This window comes from Vanessa tameamea, chromosome 9, assembly GCF_037043105.1.
Source record: "Vanessa tameamea isolate UH-Manoa-2023 chromosome 9, ilVanTame1 primary haplotype, whole genome shotgun sequence".
NCBI lineage: Eukaryota > Metazoa > Arthropoda > Insecta > Lepidoptera > Nymphalidae > Vanessa > Vanessa tameamea.
Window position 1 is genome coordinate 5,660,891 of NC_087317.1, and position 21,641 is coordinate 5,682,531.

Below are 21,641 nucleotides of genomic sequence, written 5' to 3' on the forward strand. Positions count from 1 at the left end.
GCCTGCAAGATTTGATTACTCACACCGAGACAAATGACACTTAATAAAAGCTTGTAAATAGAAATGTTTTACGTAATATTAAGAATAATATTAATTCCGTTGGATATAGAGGAAAATAAAAAAACATACTTTCATATCATAATTTATTTACGTATTCCATTTAATTTACAACAAATTAATTAAAACAAATATTCTGTTTAACTGTACATTAAAGATAAAAGATGATTTCGTGCAAAGAATTGACATTATCTTAAGTGAAACACAGCCATAGATTAACGCCTATATTTTATAAATATTTTAACTAATACAAAGAACTATTTTATTTTCCTTTTGAAATGAACATAAAGTTCAACCAAATAATAAATTACTTGGAATTTATATGAAAATTGAATCAGATTATGTTACACTTTATTTTCATAAGTATTTACAAGAGCATTTAAAATTAAACGATATTTTAGCAAACACAGTTTTGATTTTATTTAATAAATCATTCCCTCAATTAGCTTAATTTTTATTACCATTGCATTATTTCAATACGACACCAAGATAGTACATAATATAATTAATAGAAAATCATGTAACACTAACGTATAGATACTTTTAAATAAATTGACTTAACGAAAATATTCAGGATTTTCTATTCAATTTAAGTTGTAATATACATATCGTAAAACTGTAAAATTACATTTGAAATATCTAAATTAAGCTTTCGAGGTTACATTAAACATTTTAAGTAGCGATCGTAACTTATTTTTTTAACATTACGACTTCATGAAAAAGATGCACTTGTGTAGTTCACGAGTGATAACAAAATAATATGGAATCCTTTTTTATTCCGATATAAAATTATGAACTTCGTAATATTTCAAGCTAAGCAGAAAACGTTCTAATTAAAACTTGTCCAGGTATTAAATCAGTGTTACTAGTGTAACTTGAAAAAGAAACAATAAAAGGTTATTCAAACTCTCCAAATATATTGTAGTTTGTGACCTGTTTCCACTGGCCCGTACAATATCTCAGTGCAATGTTATGGCAGGTGACAGATTTGAATATCGAAATATATGGTATACGCCAGAATTGTATTTTAATTGTTTGCTGTCATTGAGTTGTTATACTGTGGTAGGACAAGAATTATTGTACCCGCGGCTTTATTTACATAGACTTTGAATGAACATTGAAATGAAAATATTTTTGATATACGTAAATATAATTGTTTACGCTTCACTGATATTTCGATTGATGGACAGCTTGGATATAGTTTAAGGTGAAGTTATTTTTTCTTAATAGAACGTAAAAAGTAAGTGCACAGAAAAACGGAAAACTATATACCAATATTAAAATTTTAATAAGGGTTGAAAATAATGAAATGTTTTGCCACAATGCTCATAACATGTCTTAAATATGTTACTTATTAATAAACATTGTAGAGCGATTCTATAGTTACACAATATTTTGTCTTCTTCCTTTAAATATAAAAAAAAATGTGTTAAGATTTCTCTCGCTACGACGTTCGTTATTAAGGCCGTTTAAAAATCGTAACATACGAGTAGGTACGTAACGTTGATAATAAATGTATGAAAAGTACGTACATAGTCATCGTCGTCCATTTAAAAAGCGGGGCACTGTGCGGTCTACTCTCTTATAATTGTGAAAGCGCTCAATAACTTCTGCGAATTCTTTGTCCATAAAATATAGCTTTAAAAGGCGTAGTAAGGAGTATTTATAATATTTTTTGTCAAAAACAGCATGTCTATGATAATATTTGACGGTAATATTTTGAACTTTCTTCTTTCAACTTAAAAGTTTTCTTAAAACATAAATTAAATTATTATACAAAGACGATATTTGTTTATAAAATTTCCTTTTGTTTATTTTTCTGCTTAAAATTAAACATGAATCTTTCAATTAACTTAATAATGTAAGAAGTCAATTTAATCCAGCAAAGATAGATATGATAATGATGGAAAAATAACATTTAATATAAAGAATGTTTTACAAGAGATTAAATGTAAGTAATTTTAATTTGATTTCAAAATATGAATAGGTAATTGAAAATAAATAAATATTTAATCTTGACATTTTTCTCTGCCAAGTATTTTATATTATGCAATTGCATGTTACAATACTTTTATGGCTTTGTGCAACCAATTTAACTTGACGATAAGTTCAAGAACTTACTTTGGTAGTTACAACTTTTACTGAGGACCAATCACATTATGACAAATATGTTCTTTTTTTAAAATATTTTCTAAATAATTATTTTAAAGACAATTTGTTGTGTTTTCATATTAACAAGAAATGAAACAATAAAATAAGTTAAACAATTTGAAGTCTACATATATTTAGATTTCATTAATTTATCTAATAAGTTTATTTTATATATTATACATACATTTCGACGATATTTTAATAAACAACACTTTGGAATGTACAAAAAATAATAACTTCATACAGTGTTTTTGACCTATTAATATCTATAGACTGAATTAAATTCATTTTATTTGTAGTATGTAGGATCTATAATCGTACACAATATTATAGTCTATAGTCCAAAAGCTATCAAACATTTACTTTATTGACGCGATAAATTCAGTATCATTAACCACTCTTAGAATATCAACTAATTTCATATACCTTTTAATTATGTTCACTGGTCGTTAGAAAATGTTGTATAGCTCTTAGACTACATATTTATGCGTTGATGCGAGCATTTATCTACACTTATTCTAGTATCACTGTTAAAGTACTTCAAACCAAGCCTCATAAGCTCATAAACTTCGATATTTCTTTGAAAGTCCAGATCAAAACGATCATTGCTTTAAATTCAATGCATGTACCTGAAACAAAATTTTAAATTAAATTAATTTATATTAAAAATGAAATATATTCAATTTTTAGTTTTTGTTTCGATAATTTATTACGAATAAATTGTTAGATTGATTCGGCGAGATTCCTTCGACAGCAAAGTAGAGGAATCTACGTTAATTTTTTATATGGAATAGTATTCAGAGCTCACTCTGTAGGACGATATTGTGTTTAGTAGTCGGTGATTTAATCTGACCCAGACCATTAAATTGCTTCTTTTTTTTTTGAATTTGATATTTTCAGAGATTTGTGTTGGTGTGAAGTATATCTCCACAAAATATAAGTATCACACAGCTGACTAAGTAAGTAATTTATATGTATGCTTTTAGCTCCGCGTATCGTGGACGTACCGGCAGTATTAAGTACTATATCTTGGAAATTTGTAGCATGAGTTTGAAACCCAGAAAACGACAGCCGTATAATTTCTCTCATGGATTACGTTAGAAATATTAATCATCCAATTCGACAAAGCGAAGTTATAATTAGCTCGTTGTGAAGTCTAAAAGTGTATTTTGTTTTCTACTACAAATAAGTGGTTAGAGAGAACCCACTGCATAAATAACAAATTTATTCAGTGTTGCCAGTATTAGCCACTAATTTCCCCAGGGCAGCTTAAAACGGTAACCCGCGTTAGTCTATTGTAGAACACTTTAACTTTTTATTATATTTGTTATAAAATATAATTTTTTCTTATGGCAATGTATTTTTATTTCTGAATAGGTATCTTGGATAGGTTATAGATTTCATTTCCTGGCTAAAGACCCACGAAACAGAGTGGCTTTTTATTGATTTGAGTTAGTATGAGAAGGGAGTAATCAAGTATAACATCAAACTTAGTGCTTGTTTTGTTCGTCCTATCATTTATATTGGATTTGTAGTCATATGATTACATTACAATTTAAAACCATTGTTTTTAGTATAAGGACAGACCATTCTATAACCACTCACTTCGTATCTGAATCGTAAATTATTGGAAACTATACGCTTTTAATTCGTATATCCTGTAATAAAATTGATGTTTTAATTATTACATACAAAGTCGCACATCATTTTTAGACAATTCACGCTCAACTAGCTGTATATCTATAGCTTTTAATAGACATATATTTAGTGTCAGGTGGTTGAAATCAAACACTAGGCTTACGCTTAACTAACCTGCGCATAAAGTAAAATAAAATAGCAGCCGGCTAATGTCCGACTGTTGGGCTAAGGCCTCCTCTCCTTTTGAGAAGAAGGTCTAAAGCTTGGTGGAGTTTCCACCACGCAGATCCAATTCAGGTAGGCGGATACACATATTGAAATTAGACACATGCAGATTTGCTCCCGATATTTTCTTTCACCGCCCACCAGGAAAGGAATTATAAGAACAAATTAATCACACTTAAATTTTAGTGGTGCTTTCCAGGATTTGAACCCGCAATAATCGGTTAATATGCCCGCGCTCTAACCACTAGGCCTTCTCGGTTCTAGCCTGTATGTTCTTGTGATATTGTACGACTTGTGTATCTACCACACAGCGCGGTGGAATAAGCTGATCCTCTTCGTCAACATTAGAGAAAAAATATTTTTATTTTAAATACCAAACTTGTGACCATTTATATTCATATATAAAATATATCCAAACAAATATTTATAGATATATGTTTCAAGGCTAAGTAAATATTTGTCTTCTATCTCTTTTTCGCGATCACATAAACCGCTAGACGAACATCGCAATAGACGTTTATATTTCTATCAAACTTGAAGGGAAACGTTATGAATTATTAATGAAATCTTCGAGAATTTGGTACCTAAGGCGAAAATTATTTCTCGAACTGAACAAATAAATATCAAATATTTTAGCTGTGTGACTTGAATCTACCTCTGAGACTTTAATTCTCATCTCAATAATTTGATATTACACATTCATTCTTACTAACCACCGCTGCACACTTTTAATTTTTTTATATCGTATGATATGATTATGCATTGTGTATGCAGTTAAGTTCAACATTTAATAAATACATACACGTGTCCACGAATCAATAAAGATATTTATATTTACAAAAATATTCGTGAAAACTATATAGTTCAGTAACTAATCGGACCTAGGTAATTCAAATTCCACTATCTTAAGCAAATAACATTATATGCTTTCAAAACTTTAATATATGTTTATACAATTTGCCTGTTCGCCTGTCCCTCTAATTGATATGGTAATGTATACATATAGTAATTTACATATATGTATATCGTGTAAGTGTATTTTGTGTACATGACCCGACTGCTTCAGTGATATTGTTCAAAATTATACCACGGAACATATTATACGTAATCGTAAAATCATAAATATTGAAAATAAAACCAATTATTCATATAGGTGTTGCGTGGCGTTGTTTCATATCACATGGCCACATTAGGGTATATACCCCACGGTGGATGTGATGACGTCATCAAACGAGACAAAATTTTTTGAACGTAAAACAGGCTGCTATCTCGTAAATAAGAAAAACTTAATAATGGAATTATTTACCCATTGACGCAACTGATATAAATAACGGTATTTTTTTTTTTTTTTAACACTTAATAAATATATTAAATTTTGACTACATTTTGCATTCAAAATATATTGGTTTTTGTCTACTAACTTTATTAACAGGACGACTGCAGCCTTACTTTGACTTAATATTAGATCGTAATATATTCATAGAGAATCATCTCGATATATATTTTGGGAATATTGGCTTTCGATCCATTGACGAAGTCAAGTAATTTTAAAGTAATCATAGTAACAATATAAGTACATAAAATAATAAAATAAAGAAATACTCAAGTGAACTTACTACTAACGCAAGTAAAAATAATATTTAACTAACGAAATATTCTAACTATTGTTATTAAAGTTACATTTTAACAACGAGAATATACCTATTATTAAATGCGGCAAAAACAGACGTCGAACTAAACTTGCTAACACCTGCAAACCATTATTAAATTATTAAACATTAATACGTACCTCTGTTAGAAACATACTTGGACAATTGTGTACGTGAATATATGGTTATAGTTGTGACTGTATCTCGCACTACAGGAGGTTCTACGGGGAGCATTGCTTCGCATCGCACGCGTAAAGCGCCGCTCGCTGTAGTGGGTACGGAGACACGTAGCACTCGCCACGATGCGCGTAGACCACCCGGCTGGGGAGCGCTTAGCTCTCTACGTTGCCATGGCTCGGTCTGTTGGAGTAATATTATTATGAATAAAACAATGCAACGCAATAAATTCAATGTATTGGGTAATTTAAAGAGTAATAATTCGTTGATTTCCATAATATTACATATTCGCTGCTATATAACTGTTTATTTGAAAGCTTTTAACGAATACAATTTTAGAGTTCATATATTTTAGTAACTCTTTTAAGAATACTTTACACTAGTTTTACAATTATAATTATTTCAACTCACACCATATTATACTTATTCAAATTAAATATTTTAAAATACATATCACGCATGGTTATGAAAATTTTAATACACATTCAATGAACTAAAGCGTATAAATGAATATATTCGTTCTTTATTGTAATCACTACTTAAAATAGAGTTATGTCTCAATTATTATTATTATTATTAGAAACATACATTCCATTAATACATATTGAAAAAAAATAACCTCTTGATCATATTTTTATTTAAATATTAATGTTATTATTATTTTCATTCTTTATGGTCCATAATAGCGCATGACATCGCATAATAGCATCCAATTTATTTCAACAAGATGTCACTATTAAGACGAAACGCTGACTTATTACGTTTTATTGTATCTTTGAAAATCTAGCTTATTATAAAAATATTTTAAAAATAATCATGCTTTTTTAAAATATAAATATTAAAATATTGCAATTCAATGGAACTGTACTGGACTGGGTTTATAGTATTTATTAAGAAAGTTATTTATATATCCTTTCTTTTGGGTCTTTTCTTAATCTTCATACAAAATTGAAACCATTTCTCAGAGTAGCATAATAAGCCATACAATAAATACAGTAGATATTTTAAAATGAAATTTAGTGCATAGTGTAGGAGTATTTCGCAAAATATATTAACCATTTTAAAAGGCCGTTAGTGAAGATTTAAAGTGCCTCGACTGCTAAGTCTCAACAATGAGCTCAGTTAATAGCATACAAAACAAACGCTTCAAGTTACTATAAAGGTTCCTTGGTGAAGGTAGCCTACTCGTAAATAATACGCCCCTTAGCTGTTAATGTAAGTTTCAAATCTAGTATTAATTTAATTATTAAATACAACTCAGTAATAATTATTTCAATAAAAAGGGTTAAGAAAATTAATATTTTAAGTGTAATACAAATTGCTTGCTTTAACAACGCAATGCTCAAACTTTTAACGCTTTGTGAAGGACGTATTGCCTTATTGTAAGTCAAAATGTATTAACAAATTATGTTTTTTTTTTTTATATTGAGAATATAACTAATGCTAGGTGCAGCTACAATATAGTTACGATTTGGTATCATGATATGATAATGTATTATCGACCTCGTGACTCATCGTATTGTAGGAACTACTCGTATCTACACGTGACAGGTGACTGCTTCTGTTTATCCTAGTACAGTGGCCGACAATCATCTTCCTACATACATATTGTCATTTAATCTATATTCTTGTATTAATACTTCAATAGATTCTATCTGTTTGTAATGCAAATTTATTTGTTTAATTTTACGGTATATATGTAATATATATTTCAATAGTATCGATTTTTGAAGGGAATTTTGAAATAGCTGCGCAAAAACATAGAAATATCCTTCTTTATAATAAAACAAAGGTTATAAATACTATGTTACTATAATGATAAGATACTTTACAAAAAGTACTAATATAATAGCTGATAGAATATTATAGCAGCAACGTTTTAGCGTGCTTTTTATTTTAATGAGACAATGATCAATGCTGAAACTACGATAACGCATTAAAAAAATTAGTAATACATTAATTTATATAAAAACACAATAATCTTTTATTTTCGGATGAACATTTTTATAAAAAATATCCAGTGTCGAGGATAACTCAGGGAATGCTTTGATTCAATCCTTGACGAGCAATTTACGAGCAGTATTAATTTGTTATAACCTAAATTGAAAATATATATTTTTTCAATAGAGAATCGCGAGATATGGGACGTTAGAAGAAAACAAGTTTAATATCATATCGACTCTTACTTCATCAATCAAAGTATCAAAATTGATTTTGTAATTAAATGCAATGTAGAGCCTATACGCACCGACCCATACATCCGCTTCTCTTGAAAAGGAGCTTATTATACCAAGTTCTTACAATACAATTTTCCTTCACCGCCAACCACGTAATGAATTATGAACATAAATTAAGCGCATGAAAATCATTTGTGCTCCAACAATCTTACGTTAAGGTTCATATATCAAATATGTGTTCCAGCAACTAGGTCATACATATATCACTGAATCTAAAATTAAACTTATAGCAAAAATTAACTTTTAATTTTGGTAGGAAAACAAATTATTTTTTTCGGGTCGGGAAATCCAAAAAACAAAAGAAGTACGTCATCTAAATATACTATAAAAATACCTTGTTAGAAAGATACTGTTTAAGCGTTCATCATCTAACTCAAATACTAACCGAAAACTTTATAACATTTTAATATCTCTTTTTCCCTTCTTTTTATCTTTTTACTTTGTAAACCAGACCTATAAAAGTTTTTATAGTAAAAATTTCATACTTCAACAAGTAAACACAACTTTAAATGCTTAGGCAAATAAAGGTAATAAAATTAAAATTTTATCTCTTGACTAATGTGTTACTTAACAATGATGTACTTTCTACTTATAAAACGTACTTTCAATTTAAATTGAGATAAAAATCTAAAAAAAAAGTATTATTTTTATTCTTACTATGCGAGTAGCCAAAGTTCAAAACGTAAGTAATTTGCAAAATCGGAACAGAGCCAATATAAAAATGGATATTATTTTTTTTATACAAAAGAACAAGCTATTTCAATCGGAAGAGAAAATGTAAAAATTACATCAAGGAATCGTTGAATTTGCAATTGTTTTAATTTCTCGATTCAATTGCCGACTAAGCTCAATCACAATAATTGATAGTACCTAATCCAGTCAGATTGGATTCCTGATTCCATTAGGCGAGCAAGAGAGCAAACAGTTAAATCGAGTTAGCCTATCTCTTGAGTGCACTGCCTACTGCGTCGAAAGCACTATGGGTTATCCGGCTTTTGCTTGTGGATTTCATTAAGAAAATGTGTTTATTCGGTAAAAAACTTAAGTATTGAAACATAACTTATTTACACAAGGCTTTTGATTCCATTTTTTGGTTTGGTTTGTGCCATAGATGTTGGACTGTGACATAGATTTAAAAAAATAATAATCTTAGATTAACCTGTGTCTATTTTAATGTGTGTATATTGAGGTCAAACAATATATATTATATAGAGCACTCTTATATCTTAAACGTTTACATGTATATGTATTTATATATGAATAGTGTTTACATATGTGTATGTATGTCTTCGAAGAAATCACGAGATGGATTTTATTAAGATTATAAACTTTAATCAAATCCCGGAATAAAATATATCCGATATTTTATAAATATTCATCCCGAATATAAAACAGTTTGTTTTAAAATAAGTATCTGATCACAATTGGCGCCGATATCAAAAAATATATACACAACGAGCTGTAAGTCTCGACTTCGTCTGAGCGATATAATAATTTAATTTATTTCTCGAACGCAGGCAGATATATAAATCATAAAAAAAATCGAAATTGGTCTAACAGTTAGGAGTTCAATTACATACACACGAATTTAAGCTTATATAGATAAAGAAAAATACGGGAAAATTGAGAAACCCCTTCTTTTTTAAACTTACCTAAAAACAATCGTTGAACTGTTTCTTTTCGCGCTTAAAACAACATTTTCATTTACAAAATTTAATACTTCAATAACAATTTAAATTTTTAAAAATCAGGGAATCCGAGGATTATTTTGGTAGTAGTTTTGTATGAATGTGTGTATATAATATATATAATCATTTACATAATAAGTACGTATAAACAATATTTATTTTTCCTCCCCATATTAAAAACGATTGAATGATATTAACTCTAAAATAATATTTCTTAAAAATATGAATAAATTTATGAAGATGGTTTTCATAAATATTTTATTCAGCAGATTATTTTTTAAATAAAATTATAACAAATTCGCATAAAAAAAAGATGACTATCGACTTTAAGAGTCTAAATTCAAAGTTCATGTAACTGTCATAGCATACAAAATCCCAGACAGACTCATTTATTATTTAGCGTCTAAACCCTCAAACATGTTTCAGACGTGTCCATAAAATGGAATAGTTAAAAATACAACAGAAAACATCTTGTCATACATTTCAATAAAATGTTAGTGACATACTTATGAATACCCACCTTCAGTACAATTCTCTAATGAGGGGTGATGTGAAGGTTAGTTACCTAGCTTGAACTCAAATCCAAATATGAGGTTATGTAAAAATAAAAATTCTAGCTTCGTAGTTTTTGTAACGAGCGCATTTTGTTATTAGCATATTCATAGCTTGTTTTGAAACGTAGCAAATACACACATCCACGCACACACCCCTTGGCTCTAATTTAAAGGGAATTCTGAAATATTCTCAGTTGCGAATTGTAATTTTTGAATAATTTGTTTAAAAAAAAAAAGTTCTTTTAATTTTCTCTCTATGTAAGTTGGTTTTGTTCGTATTGTGGAAACTTAAGTCACATATAAAAAAGATTATCATTCATTTTCAAACAGACGGTTTAGCGTGGGTGTAGTCAAAGTAATTTTAGTATTTCATTTCTTTAGAAAAAATCTGTTTGGGTTTTTGTTATATAATGAGTGGGTGGTACGTAACCACAAGAACTCCAACGAAGCCAGCCCATCAACTAATGAAACACGTATTAAATGAAAGGTATTCTTAAATATGCATAGAAAATTCAATATTGATATATTTCTATATAACTATATTTACCTGTATTGTATCTTGTAAGCGTGAGTTGGTCACGGACGCTATGTAATCCAATGATATGCTAATCACATTGACGCTGTAAACGATATTAGACATGACCTCGTAACCTAAACCTAATTGTCCCTAATTATATCATAGGGATTAATTGACAATATATATTATTCTAATATATGTTAAGAGAATAAAGATAATAGTATGTATAAATGTCCGAGCAACTACACTAAGTAACTTTTGAAATATAAAAGTAACGCAATTCTAATATTTATTTACTGAAAAAACTCTTAAATTAACTTTATTAACTTGTGACAATGTATAATACTGGTATGTTTTATGTGTAAAAAGTTTGTTTAATTTTTCGGGTGTACGTTTTGTAATTTTATATAAAGATTTTTAAAGGCTTGCAGTAGTTCAAACACCGTGTACCATATGTAAATATTGTCAAGTGCGCATCTAATAATAATGATTATATAATGTAGTAAATAAACCTGTCATTATATTGTAAATAGTTTAATTAATTATTTTTATCCAGCAAAGAGACTTTACGAATTGTTTTTGAATAATAATACGGTTGATATATTGAATTGAATAGGTATCTTATGTATGTTATAATTGTTATTTTTTTAAATTCTTGGAGTTCATAGCTTCAAGTTTCCAATGGAAATATAGCAGTAGTATATAATAATATACTCATTATTTATTTTTGCGTTAATTAAGTTGGTAATTTTAATAATGATATAATTATCAGAGCATTACAAAATAACTAACATTTATGATATAATTTATTTAAAAAAATCCGCTTGTAAATTTTCCATTGCTGGCCAAAGGCCTCAATGATTTGCAACTTCTACACGCTGCTTCATTGCTAATTATTTCATATGGAATGTTTTCCATATGAAATAATTTCATTAAAATTAATTATTAAAAATAATTTAAATGGTGATTTACAATTTGCAATTCGGAAATGTTCTAAAATCCAACCACCTATAGATGATAGAAGTGAGTTTGTATCAAAAACGTTGTATTTAGATTTCACTAGAAAATTCACTCCTACCGAATTCTAAGAAGTTTTAATTCAAAAATGCGAGGTGTATGCGGTACAGGCGTATATAAATCCTTTAACACGATACTGATACAGCAGCAAGTACATAAATACATACTCTTTTTGGATCGTGAATTTTATACCTCATTCAAATTTACATTTTTATTTTCGTTCGGATAGTTCGATATTCTAAACTTGGTAAGAATATTTAAAATTAGAATGAAAGATGAAAACGTATATGGAGAAACTTTAATTTTGATCATTTAATATATATATTTTTTTATATTCCGGTATTAACCGCTACCATATCTTTTTTATTATTTTAGTATCTGTTGAATATTATATCAGCTCATGTTCAATTTGTTTAGGGTCTCATAAATCTAAGGCTGTATTTGTTAAGCAAATACGTACGATATCAAGGTTGCGACTTATATGGTGATGCGAAATGCCGTAAAGATATTTAGGCAAAAGTTTCTTTTGAAGGACAAAAATGACAAAACGCCGTTTAGTACGCGAAGCGATTGAAATTAAGAAACTTAATATTTTAAATTCTCATTTTCTTAAAATTAAATCAATTGGATTTATTCGGAGCATTCTAGATAAAAAAGGTACTAAATGTCGCTGATGGAAAGCGCGTAATCGTCAGCTCGTGTCCACGACATACCTGTCGTTTAGAACTGATATATCGCGTCAGACAAATATACGAAAAAGAAATATATGATCACTTTTAAAACTCGAATATAACAAATACAGTTAAGTATAGTTTACATAAATCGCAAAAGTTTAAAAGTATTCTTTTATTGACCTCGAAAAACTGCATCATTTTTAAAACACAAACTGTAAATAAAACGTATACAACAATTTTAAGTCGTTCTAATTTTTCCCAGAGCTCCACATTCGCATGAAAGTAAACGTCAAGATAGCGGAAGGAAGAAGGGTCTGAACAAATAATACTTTTGTTTTAAGATGAAGAAAAATCCCGCAACCGTTTTAAGAAACAAAGTGACAATAAAGTGCTAACTTCATAGAACTAGACTCTCCGCGAGAGGTTGCAGACCTTAATCCCTAAGTTTTTGGCTTGCTCGCTATTTAAGTGTACCACTCGCTTCGTTCCTTGGACTTCACTAGTACTGTAGCAGTAATTTATTTGGTGATCGTATAAATATTCCACGAAAGTGGTTTATTCTTTGATAGTTCGTTAGCATAACCAGTATCGCCAGCCTAACCATAAACATCATTTAGTTATTTAGCGTATCTAAATAAGAGATTAATAGTGTTTTTAATTTGACAGCTATTTAAACACTCTACTTAGCAACTGGATTAAATGTAGACAACGTCTAAGAGTAATAAATGTTCCTTAGTATTTATTATTTAGTACGATATCGTTTAATTAATAATGGTTTCAATTAACATTTCAGTGTTATTTTATTAACATGCAAAAGGTTTCTTAGAATTTTAAGACATTTATTACGAATAAACTTTTCTTTGGCATTAAAAGTGTGATTACATACGAACCTTTGCGAGTTCATTGTCTATATACCAATTAATGTCAGACGGCGGAAGCGAGTAGTCGGACGTGCAGTTGAGTAGTATTTGCTCCCCAGGCTTCACTAATTTGGGAGCTCCAATTATTATGGGGTCCTTGTCCGGCATCGCTGTAAAGAAATTGATTTAAGTAAATCGCATACAAATAATGATTCTTATTTGGTCACATAAATTGTACGTAAATCGTACTCTATATTGTTTATTTCTGAAGCAAAATATAAATATGTATCTTTTTATTTCTTGTATTTGATATAATAAGTAAATACTTGGTCTCAATAGCTTAACTATTTATGGATCTCTTTTTTATGACAAAGTGGCGAGTTTGATTTTAATGAGTTATTTTCATCCACAAGTATAAAACAGTTTTTGAGTTTAATTAGAAGAAAAAATAGTAAATTGATATAATACTCTGAAAATTCTGGCTTAAAAAAAAACATCTAACTAAAAAAAATAACATGAACACTAAATCGAATATTTTAACATAAAAGAACATGTCGACAGTTGACAGATTTCCAATTTCGTACATCAACGTCGTTTAGTCATAAAAGATCTATAAGGTCGGATAAAGTTACGTTGTCTGAATTAGGAAGTGAGAGGGACGTTAGCTAAATAGCAGAGAACTTGGCGATTAAGATAATCCTATAAAGGAACTCCAGTAACATAAAGCGCTTTGGTGTGGAATAGTAGAAATGTGTGCGTAATTAAAGTTTTCGGTACAACTTGGTCTTGTTAGAGTGTAGCTTCGAATTTCTAGTTCGAATTTGAATGTAATCCCTATTCAATACCAACTAACAATATATTTACGGATTTTAACTGCAAATTGTGCTAATTAGTTAATTGTTTAAGACGATATATCAAAGCCCCATGTAGATAAAATATACTTAAGTCTAGTAATAATATTATGCAACCAAAACCCGACAGATGATGTCTTGTGTCTGTTTAAATGCTGTTTCAACTAGTAGCGTGAAAATGTTAATAGATAGAATAAAATCCTCGGTTTTTGACTCTGTATTTATATGTACAAGAGAAATTCTAGAAGCATCTACTCCTATATTCTATCTTCATAGCGACTAAAATAATGTTCAATACTTGCAAGAATGTTTAAATAAGTAATTTTTAAATGACAATTGAAAGAAAAAGAGTTGACAAAGATATACACTGAAATTGTAATCAAATATAAGCACCAGTGAAATTGTAATTGCCTAATTTGAGTATGAAATTCATCGCGTGCTTGTCGATGAATAAAACAGTTATGTATGTGTTTCTACTAACATGTATTGAAATGGCTTCGAACCTTCTCAAAACGAGATAAACTTACGTACGTACTTAGTTTATCATTTACAAGCTACTTCTTCATGTTTGTAAATAATATACTCGTATATTTATCGATGAGCCAAGTTCTTATATGATTTTTGTACATAGCAGGCTTCAGCTCTGTGAGACATACAGACTTTTGACTTCTGCAAAATTCGCACTTATTGCTTGACACACAAAAGTTACAAATTAAATTTAGTAGAATCAAACAGTGTCATTTTCTCCGAACAAAATACAAATATTTATTCAAACGAGTTTCGTCTACGAGTAGATTACACAAATTTTGTACAAAATTAATATATTTTGTATGATTTTTTTTTTCATGTAAATACAATGTAACTCTGCGTCATTCTTCTTCTGTGTACTAGAAAAATAAATAACGACCGGTTTTTATGTGTGACTTGCATTGTACAAGTTTTGACTGTTCATTAGTTTATTTAGTGTCATAACTTTATTGGTGTTATAGAAGTTTAATAAATGAAAACTTATTTTACTTACTTGTTTGATATTAAAAAATAATATATGTTTTTATTCAATCCCATTTATATTTAACACATTTATATTAAAAGGAGTTATATCATAGATATAAAAAAATCATATTATATGATTACACGAGTAGGTACCTAATTTACCTGACTCTCCCCTTGATATCATTAATTTCAGTTTCGGGATTTGATTGTCCTAGAAAAGACAAATTATTGTTATCGGTCGAAAATTAATTTGGATTTTGAAAAAGACTATGTCAGATATGAGCATTGATTTTGGTCGGATTATGATGATGTCCTTCTGGACAAAAATATGGTCACGGCAACTTTTCTCAACATGATAATATTGATAGTCAAATGTCCAGAAGATATCATCGGACCCAAGTTTACTAAAATTACAGGTGTTCTCTCTATTCCATAGCACTTATAATCCGATGGCTCGCAATCCATGATCCACGCATCAACGGCTTTACATACTTTTCGAGGCACGGGATGTAAATACTGGTAACTTTCAAACTTTGGGCTGTTACTCAAAATGTCTTCTTGGAAAAAGTCAATAGATTTCTGTTGGGCAGGCTAAAGATTTTAACCCATAGCATCGGACATTTCAGCCTTATACAATAGCAACTACATTAACGAGTGTAGCGTATTTAGGTTTATGCGTACATTGAAACGGCAATATTTGTCTATGGAATGATTTGACGTATGACGTACTTCTTTTTTTCTCTTCCCTTCTCGTGTGAGCCGCGGTAACGCGTGTTGTGTGAGTGCTCCGCGCTTTTGAAATTAGCTTGTGTAACGGACTTATCCTTCTCCTGTAATATCACCCATCCCTTTGGCTGTGTTCTTCGAGTGTATGAAGACCAAGGGAGCGCTCCCAAGAAAAACGTGTCTTCATAAGTCAGAGCCCAGTTTTGAGGTAACAACTCCCCTTTTTCCTTAACTACAGTCCACTTTTCTCTCGCGCGTACAACGAGTCTTTATCTATAACATACTTGTTGCAGACAATTAGGTTATTTATCCATTCAATTAGCAGCCTACCCTTTTTCTAAGCCGCTTAAACCGCATAGGCGATCCTTAGAGTCAATACATCTTCCGTTCATAGCAAATTACCCTATTCTAAAATGCGCTGTCTAAAAATAATAAATTCACAGAATACATGTATGTAAATTAAATACATAACTGAATATAGTCCCAATAAGATATTAAAAACATTAAGCTACATTAGCATATTTTTAGCATCTTCACAAGTGAAAAATGAGTTCGCTGGCTCTGTAGAATGAGCTAGTCCCATTACATGTCACATTTCGGGTGCGCTTAACAGAGTGAGATCCAACGAGGTATCTCTAATACGAAAAATACGAGCAGCTTTTTAAGGTGCGTATCCACTACGTTGGTGGACTAAACGTGCATCAGTAACTGCTCCAGTGGCCACGAACACATAGTACTCTGCTTTGTTTTCGTACAAAAGCCGCCGTCAGCTGGAGTGCTTACCGTACAGCACGCAACATTGCACGCTACAAAAGCGTAAATTTATTCACTACCGCAGCAGTTCAAAAATAACTACAGGGGAAAAATAAAACCACAAAAAAATTGGTTTTCTAAATTGATTTGTGAATAACATTGACCAATTATAAAAAATAACTAACCAATCGTGACCAATTCAAATAATTTTAGATTCAATTCCTAGGATTCATTTGAGCCGCTATTTTTTCCAATGACCTTGGATTTTAAATTCGCTATAGTTAGGGTAACAAAGTATTGAGCAATTACTAAAAACTACTGACTATTTATGACAATTTTGTGACCAATTTGGACCAATTTTTATGAGGCCGAACTTCGTAATCTGGGCCGCTAAATAGATGGACCAGCGAAACGAACGTAGTGGAAATGCACCCTTAGCGCTTACAAATGATGACTAAATAATGCAAAGCCGTGGAAATAGAGTTTTCTTAAAATTACTTTACCATTAGCTAATTGCAATTTCTTCATATAACAATTATTTATTTGCAAATGTTTAACATGGTCTATTGTATAATATTGTAATACCTTTCATTTTTATACTTATTGCATGTTTTCTAAGCATTAATTAATTTATAATAGTGTTTTTATATTTAAGTCAATAGGGGATTTAAAAAGTCGCAAGTTTGATCCTGAACCCTTGGGCTATTGTCGTTCCCATTTCTAGCACAAGCTGTAAGCTTAATTGGAGGGGTCAATAACTTATAATAGGGCATTACTAATATTACTTAAAAAAGGTGATATTTATATAGTAAATAAATGTTGCAAGACGTGGACGGAAACTATTAATTATACAATACGAACGTAGAGTTTGAGCTCATGTGCTTAGACAAACATGTTTATTATTCCGAACTTTAGGACCAAATCGCCCGTCAAATTATACTTACTGAATAAATTTGCCCGAATATTCTATAATTTACATATACATACATAGTGATTAGAAAATAACAAAACTTGAATTTAGATCGGTTTAATTAAAACAAACAATTATTATGGAATCGAAATAATAATAAAAATTTCATAACACGAAATAAAATAAATACGAGTGGGTCTCCCGCAAAACTTGAAATATTTTTTAGGATTTTGTACCTTTTTTCGTCTCCCTAAAATTAATTAACTTAAAAAAAATAAGTTTGTTAAATTGTAACAATTAACTAAAATGCAATCAAGGAATCCCTTTAATTTTCTGCACATCTACGGCTGGAGATCTTCTAAATGAGACCATAACCGATATTTTATGTGCAACTATCGTCCCATAATCACTGGGACAAAAATCGGCTTAGGCTATTAATATATAGATTTTATTTGATAGATTAAGAGGCAAATGTGTTATCGTGTCACCTTATAAAAAAATGTGTTATTGTTAGTTACGTATAGATACGGATAGATAGATATGAAGTGACATTTTGGTGTCATGCATTTTGCGTGAGATAAGTAATCACTCCAATTTCAGCTTCGGCTTCGGCTGGATGCAGTTTATCAATAAAGAAAACGAAAACGCTAGAAAACTATTAAATTGGTATATTACTTTACTTTTTTTACAATATTTATTTATCTGTACTAATATTATAAATGCGGAAGTCTGTATGTCTGTCTGTTTCTCTGTCATGAACAAAACATAGAACCGAATTTGATAAAATTTAGTATGAAGCAAGCTTGCATACCAAGGAAGGACGAAGTCAAAAGTTTGAGTCGTAATCTTATTCTAAAACATTGATCACAATTTGTCCACGGCTTATAGGATTTGGGTGTTTTTATGCGCCAAGTTTAAAATTTTCATTGTTACAACCATCCAACCAACCGATTCGCTGCAAATATTTTTTTGATGAAAGTAGACATTCGAATTAAATAATGTAAAAGATAATTTTAATACGAGTCCAAGTTAACTAACATATTTAGGTGAAAAATGGCTTTCCATAAAATATTTATTTATTAATTTATAATAGATAAAAGTTATTAATGTACCTTAACCAAAATGGATACAATATGCTATTAAAGACTTATCTGCAAGTCTTTATAAGACTATATTTATTTTAAAAGAAGAAAATGGAGGTACAGACAGTAACAAAAGAAGACTTGCTTAAAAACTATTCAATTACTTATAGATAATAAAAACAAATGAAACTCACCAACAACAGTCATATGTTTCGTTTGCCTCGCTATTTGAAACTTAGGCCCTTCTGTAGATACTTCACAGCTGTATGCTGCGCGTGTTGCGATGGGGGGTGGCATTACGCGTACCATACATGAGTCTTTTTGACAATCACCACCTTGCACCATGATGCCCGTTATATTGAACAGACGGATAGGTGGCTGGAAATATTAAATATTATTAATATTTTATACAATATATAAATGTATTTTGTTATTGAATAGTGAGCTTTAATTATGTTATTTTACGTTTAAAACTTATTTTCCATTCAGAATGGCTGACTCATTATGCAAAATTTAGTACCCATGTCGCACTATTCAGATTTTTTTTGTAGTGCACAAACGAAAGCAATTACACAAATTCACTGACATAATAAAAATGTTTTTATTCAAGTACACTCCTACGAGCATTTGAATCGTCATTTAACAGGGATAAATTTAATGCAAAGCTACCACCGTTTCCGAATGTAAATTTAACCAAGAGGAATAAATAAGTAACTCGGCAATTTTTTTTTTGATTCGTCAATTACGTAAAAGTATTTTTTCATGTCCTGACGTAATTAATTTGTATCAAAATTTAAAGTCATATTGTACCTCAATAATTTTCATTGATATACATTAAAGTACTCATTAATGCCGTTAATGACTTTTATATCATTTTAATACATAGTCAGCACTAGAAAAAAGGATTTTGAGCAACTGTGTCTCATTAAAATGTCCAGTGAGCATACTCCACGTGAACACGAGACTTCATTTTATCAAGTCAAAAAGAACATATTTTTTATCACAATTTAGGTTACATTTGGAAATAGTTCTGAATACTCGATAGAAGAAAACGCGTGCCATTACTGACTCTTATTATTATTATTCTGTCTATCCCATAATAACATACGGTAGGTATATGTTATTTACATAACCGTTAATATTTTTTTTAAATAATAACCATTGTTCGACCTAATTTGAAGTCTTCAAAGGTTTAATTAAAAGTTTACCTACACGTTTAATATAATTACCAATGAACATTAAATAATTATATTTTACTTTAATAAAATTAAACCAAAAAATATCAGAACAGAAACATGTTTTTCAAATCACGCAAAGCGATTAAATATTTTATTCGTGAGTTACAAACTTAAATTAAATACACCACAGAGTATAAATCAATGTTACCTTCTGTGAGGGATTGTATCTGAATATTTCGTGTATGTCTCTGTACCACTTGACAGAGTGCAGCTTCTGATCGTCCATTTCAAAGTGACAGCTCAGCTCCGCCGCTCGCCGAGGGTCAGCGTACAGCGGGACCTTAAGCTGAGTGATTTTGTGCGCCGATGTTATAGCTGGAACAAAATTAAGAATTTTAAGGCATGTTTTTAATTTTGAAATTCTAAGCATTTAATATAAGATTTTCACTATTACTAATGGTATTTAATTCCTTACAAAATAACTTCGAATTTCACATCAAATTGTAGAAACACTAGTAATGCTATAATTATAGTTTGGTATATATATATGTTAATCAGTAGCAAGTTCCGTTTGATCGTGACAGATTTACGCAAAAATTATATAATACTGTAATTTAGGACACAAATAAATAAATATAGTTTTTTTATATATTCTTCATTATGTTATAAAAAAATCATCAGTCCGTAATAAAAAAACATTACGAAATATTTCTAAAATGTTATATAAATGATTATCAAGTAAAAAAAAAAACTATATACCATATTGATCATTATCGATAACACATTGAAATTCTTACAAAATAACTTATCATTACATATATTTAATCATATTCCATAAATAAAAACTTAGAAGTTAATACTGTCCGACTTAGACCAGATGTTTGCAAGAACTTACGGGTATGGTAAGATATATTAAAACTGCGTATCAATATGAAATATCGATACTCCTCTAGCTTTAAAATAAGACTAACCTAACCTAACTTAGATATAAAACGTATTCTACAATAAAAAAAATTAAACGCAATTTAATGCTCATGGCAACATTTTATCATATTTAATTAAAGTCTGTAAATACGTTTCGTGTTGTATTAATGCAACCCTTTGGAATAAAAAATAAAAACCATTTGTTTTCAAACATTACTTTTGTGATAGACAACAGACTGTTTACATTAATATCGTTTTATGAGCAAAAAGATGTCATATCTTTTAATTACTCCGTGGCACTGTTATTTTATATATTTCTAATTTAAAAGAATGAATTTTATGTTTTACTCGCCGTTTTCCGTTAGTTTATTAATAGGACAAAGAAATATTAATTCAGAGTGTCACAACGTTTTCCGTGGGGGTTTTTAAAATTTTAATTAAATTAATTTTGACAATTTATCTTGTTCCACTTTTCCTAAAACCAACTTAGCTAATTAGTACGACATTAAAATAGATATTAATTAATTACTTTAATGTATTATTAAAGCTCTCTTAATAACTTCGAAGTGATATATTATAATATTTGTAGGAACATTGAATATTTCAATTAATATTAATAAATATTATTAATTCTGATCCAAATATTCGTGTCTTATTCCAAAATGTTGCTGTTGAAACAGTCGAGCATTGGAGCAGTATTGCAAATTATAACACCTCACTTTATTGCCTCGACTTGAGGCCAAAAGAGAGTTGGTTTGATTTTTGCCCAGAGGATCGGAA

General features: G+C 29.6%; 1 protein-coding gene across 1 annotated transcript in view; it reads right to left on the reverse strand.

Annotated features, from left to right (window-relative positions):
- Window positions 1–2,006: 2,006 nt before the first annotated feature.
- The window catches only part of LOC113395066 (uncharacterized), a 57,547-nt gene continuing 37,912 nt past the window's right edge, over window positions 2,007–21,641 (reverse strand). The window contains exons 2-6 of the mRNA XM_026632609.2: window positions 20,146–20,312; window positions 18,954–19,137; window positions 13,475–13,614; window positions 5,861–6,080; window positions 2,007–2,837 (exon numbers count right to left, since the gene is read on the reverse strand). Coding sequence (XP_026488394.1) covers window positions 2,761–2,837; window positions 5,861–6,080; window positions 13,475–13,614; window positions 18,954–19,137; window positions 20,146–20,312 — 788 coding nt within the window. The 3' untranslated portion in view covers window positions 2,007–2,760. The remainder of the gene's footprint in view (window positions 2,838–5,860; window positions 6,081–13,474; window positions 13,615–18,953; window positions 19,138–20,145; window positions 20,313–21,641) is intronic.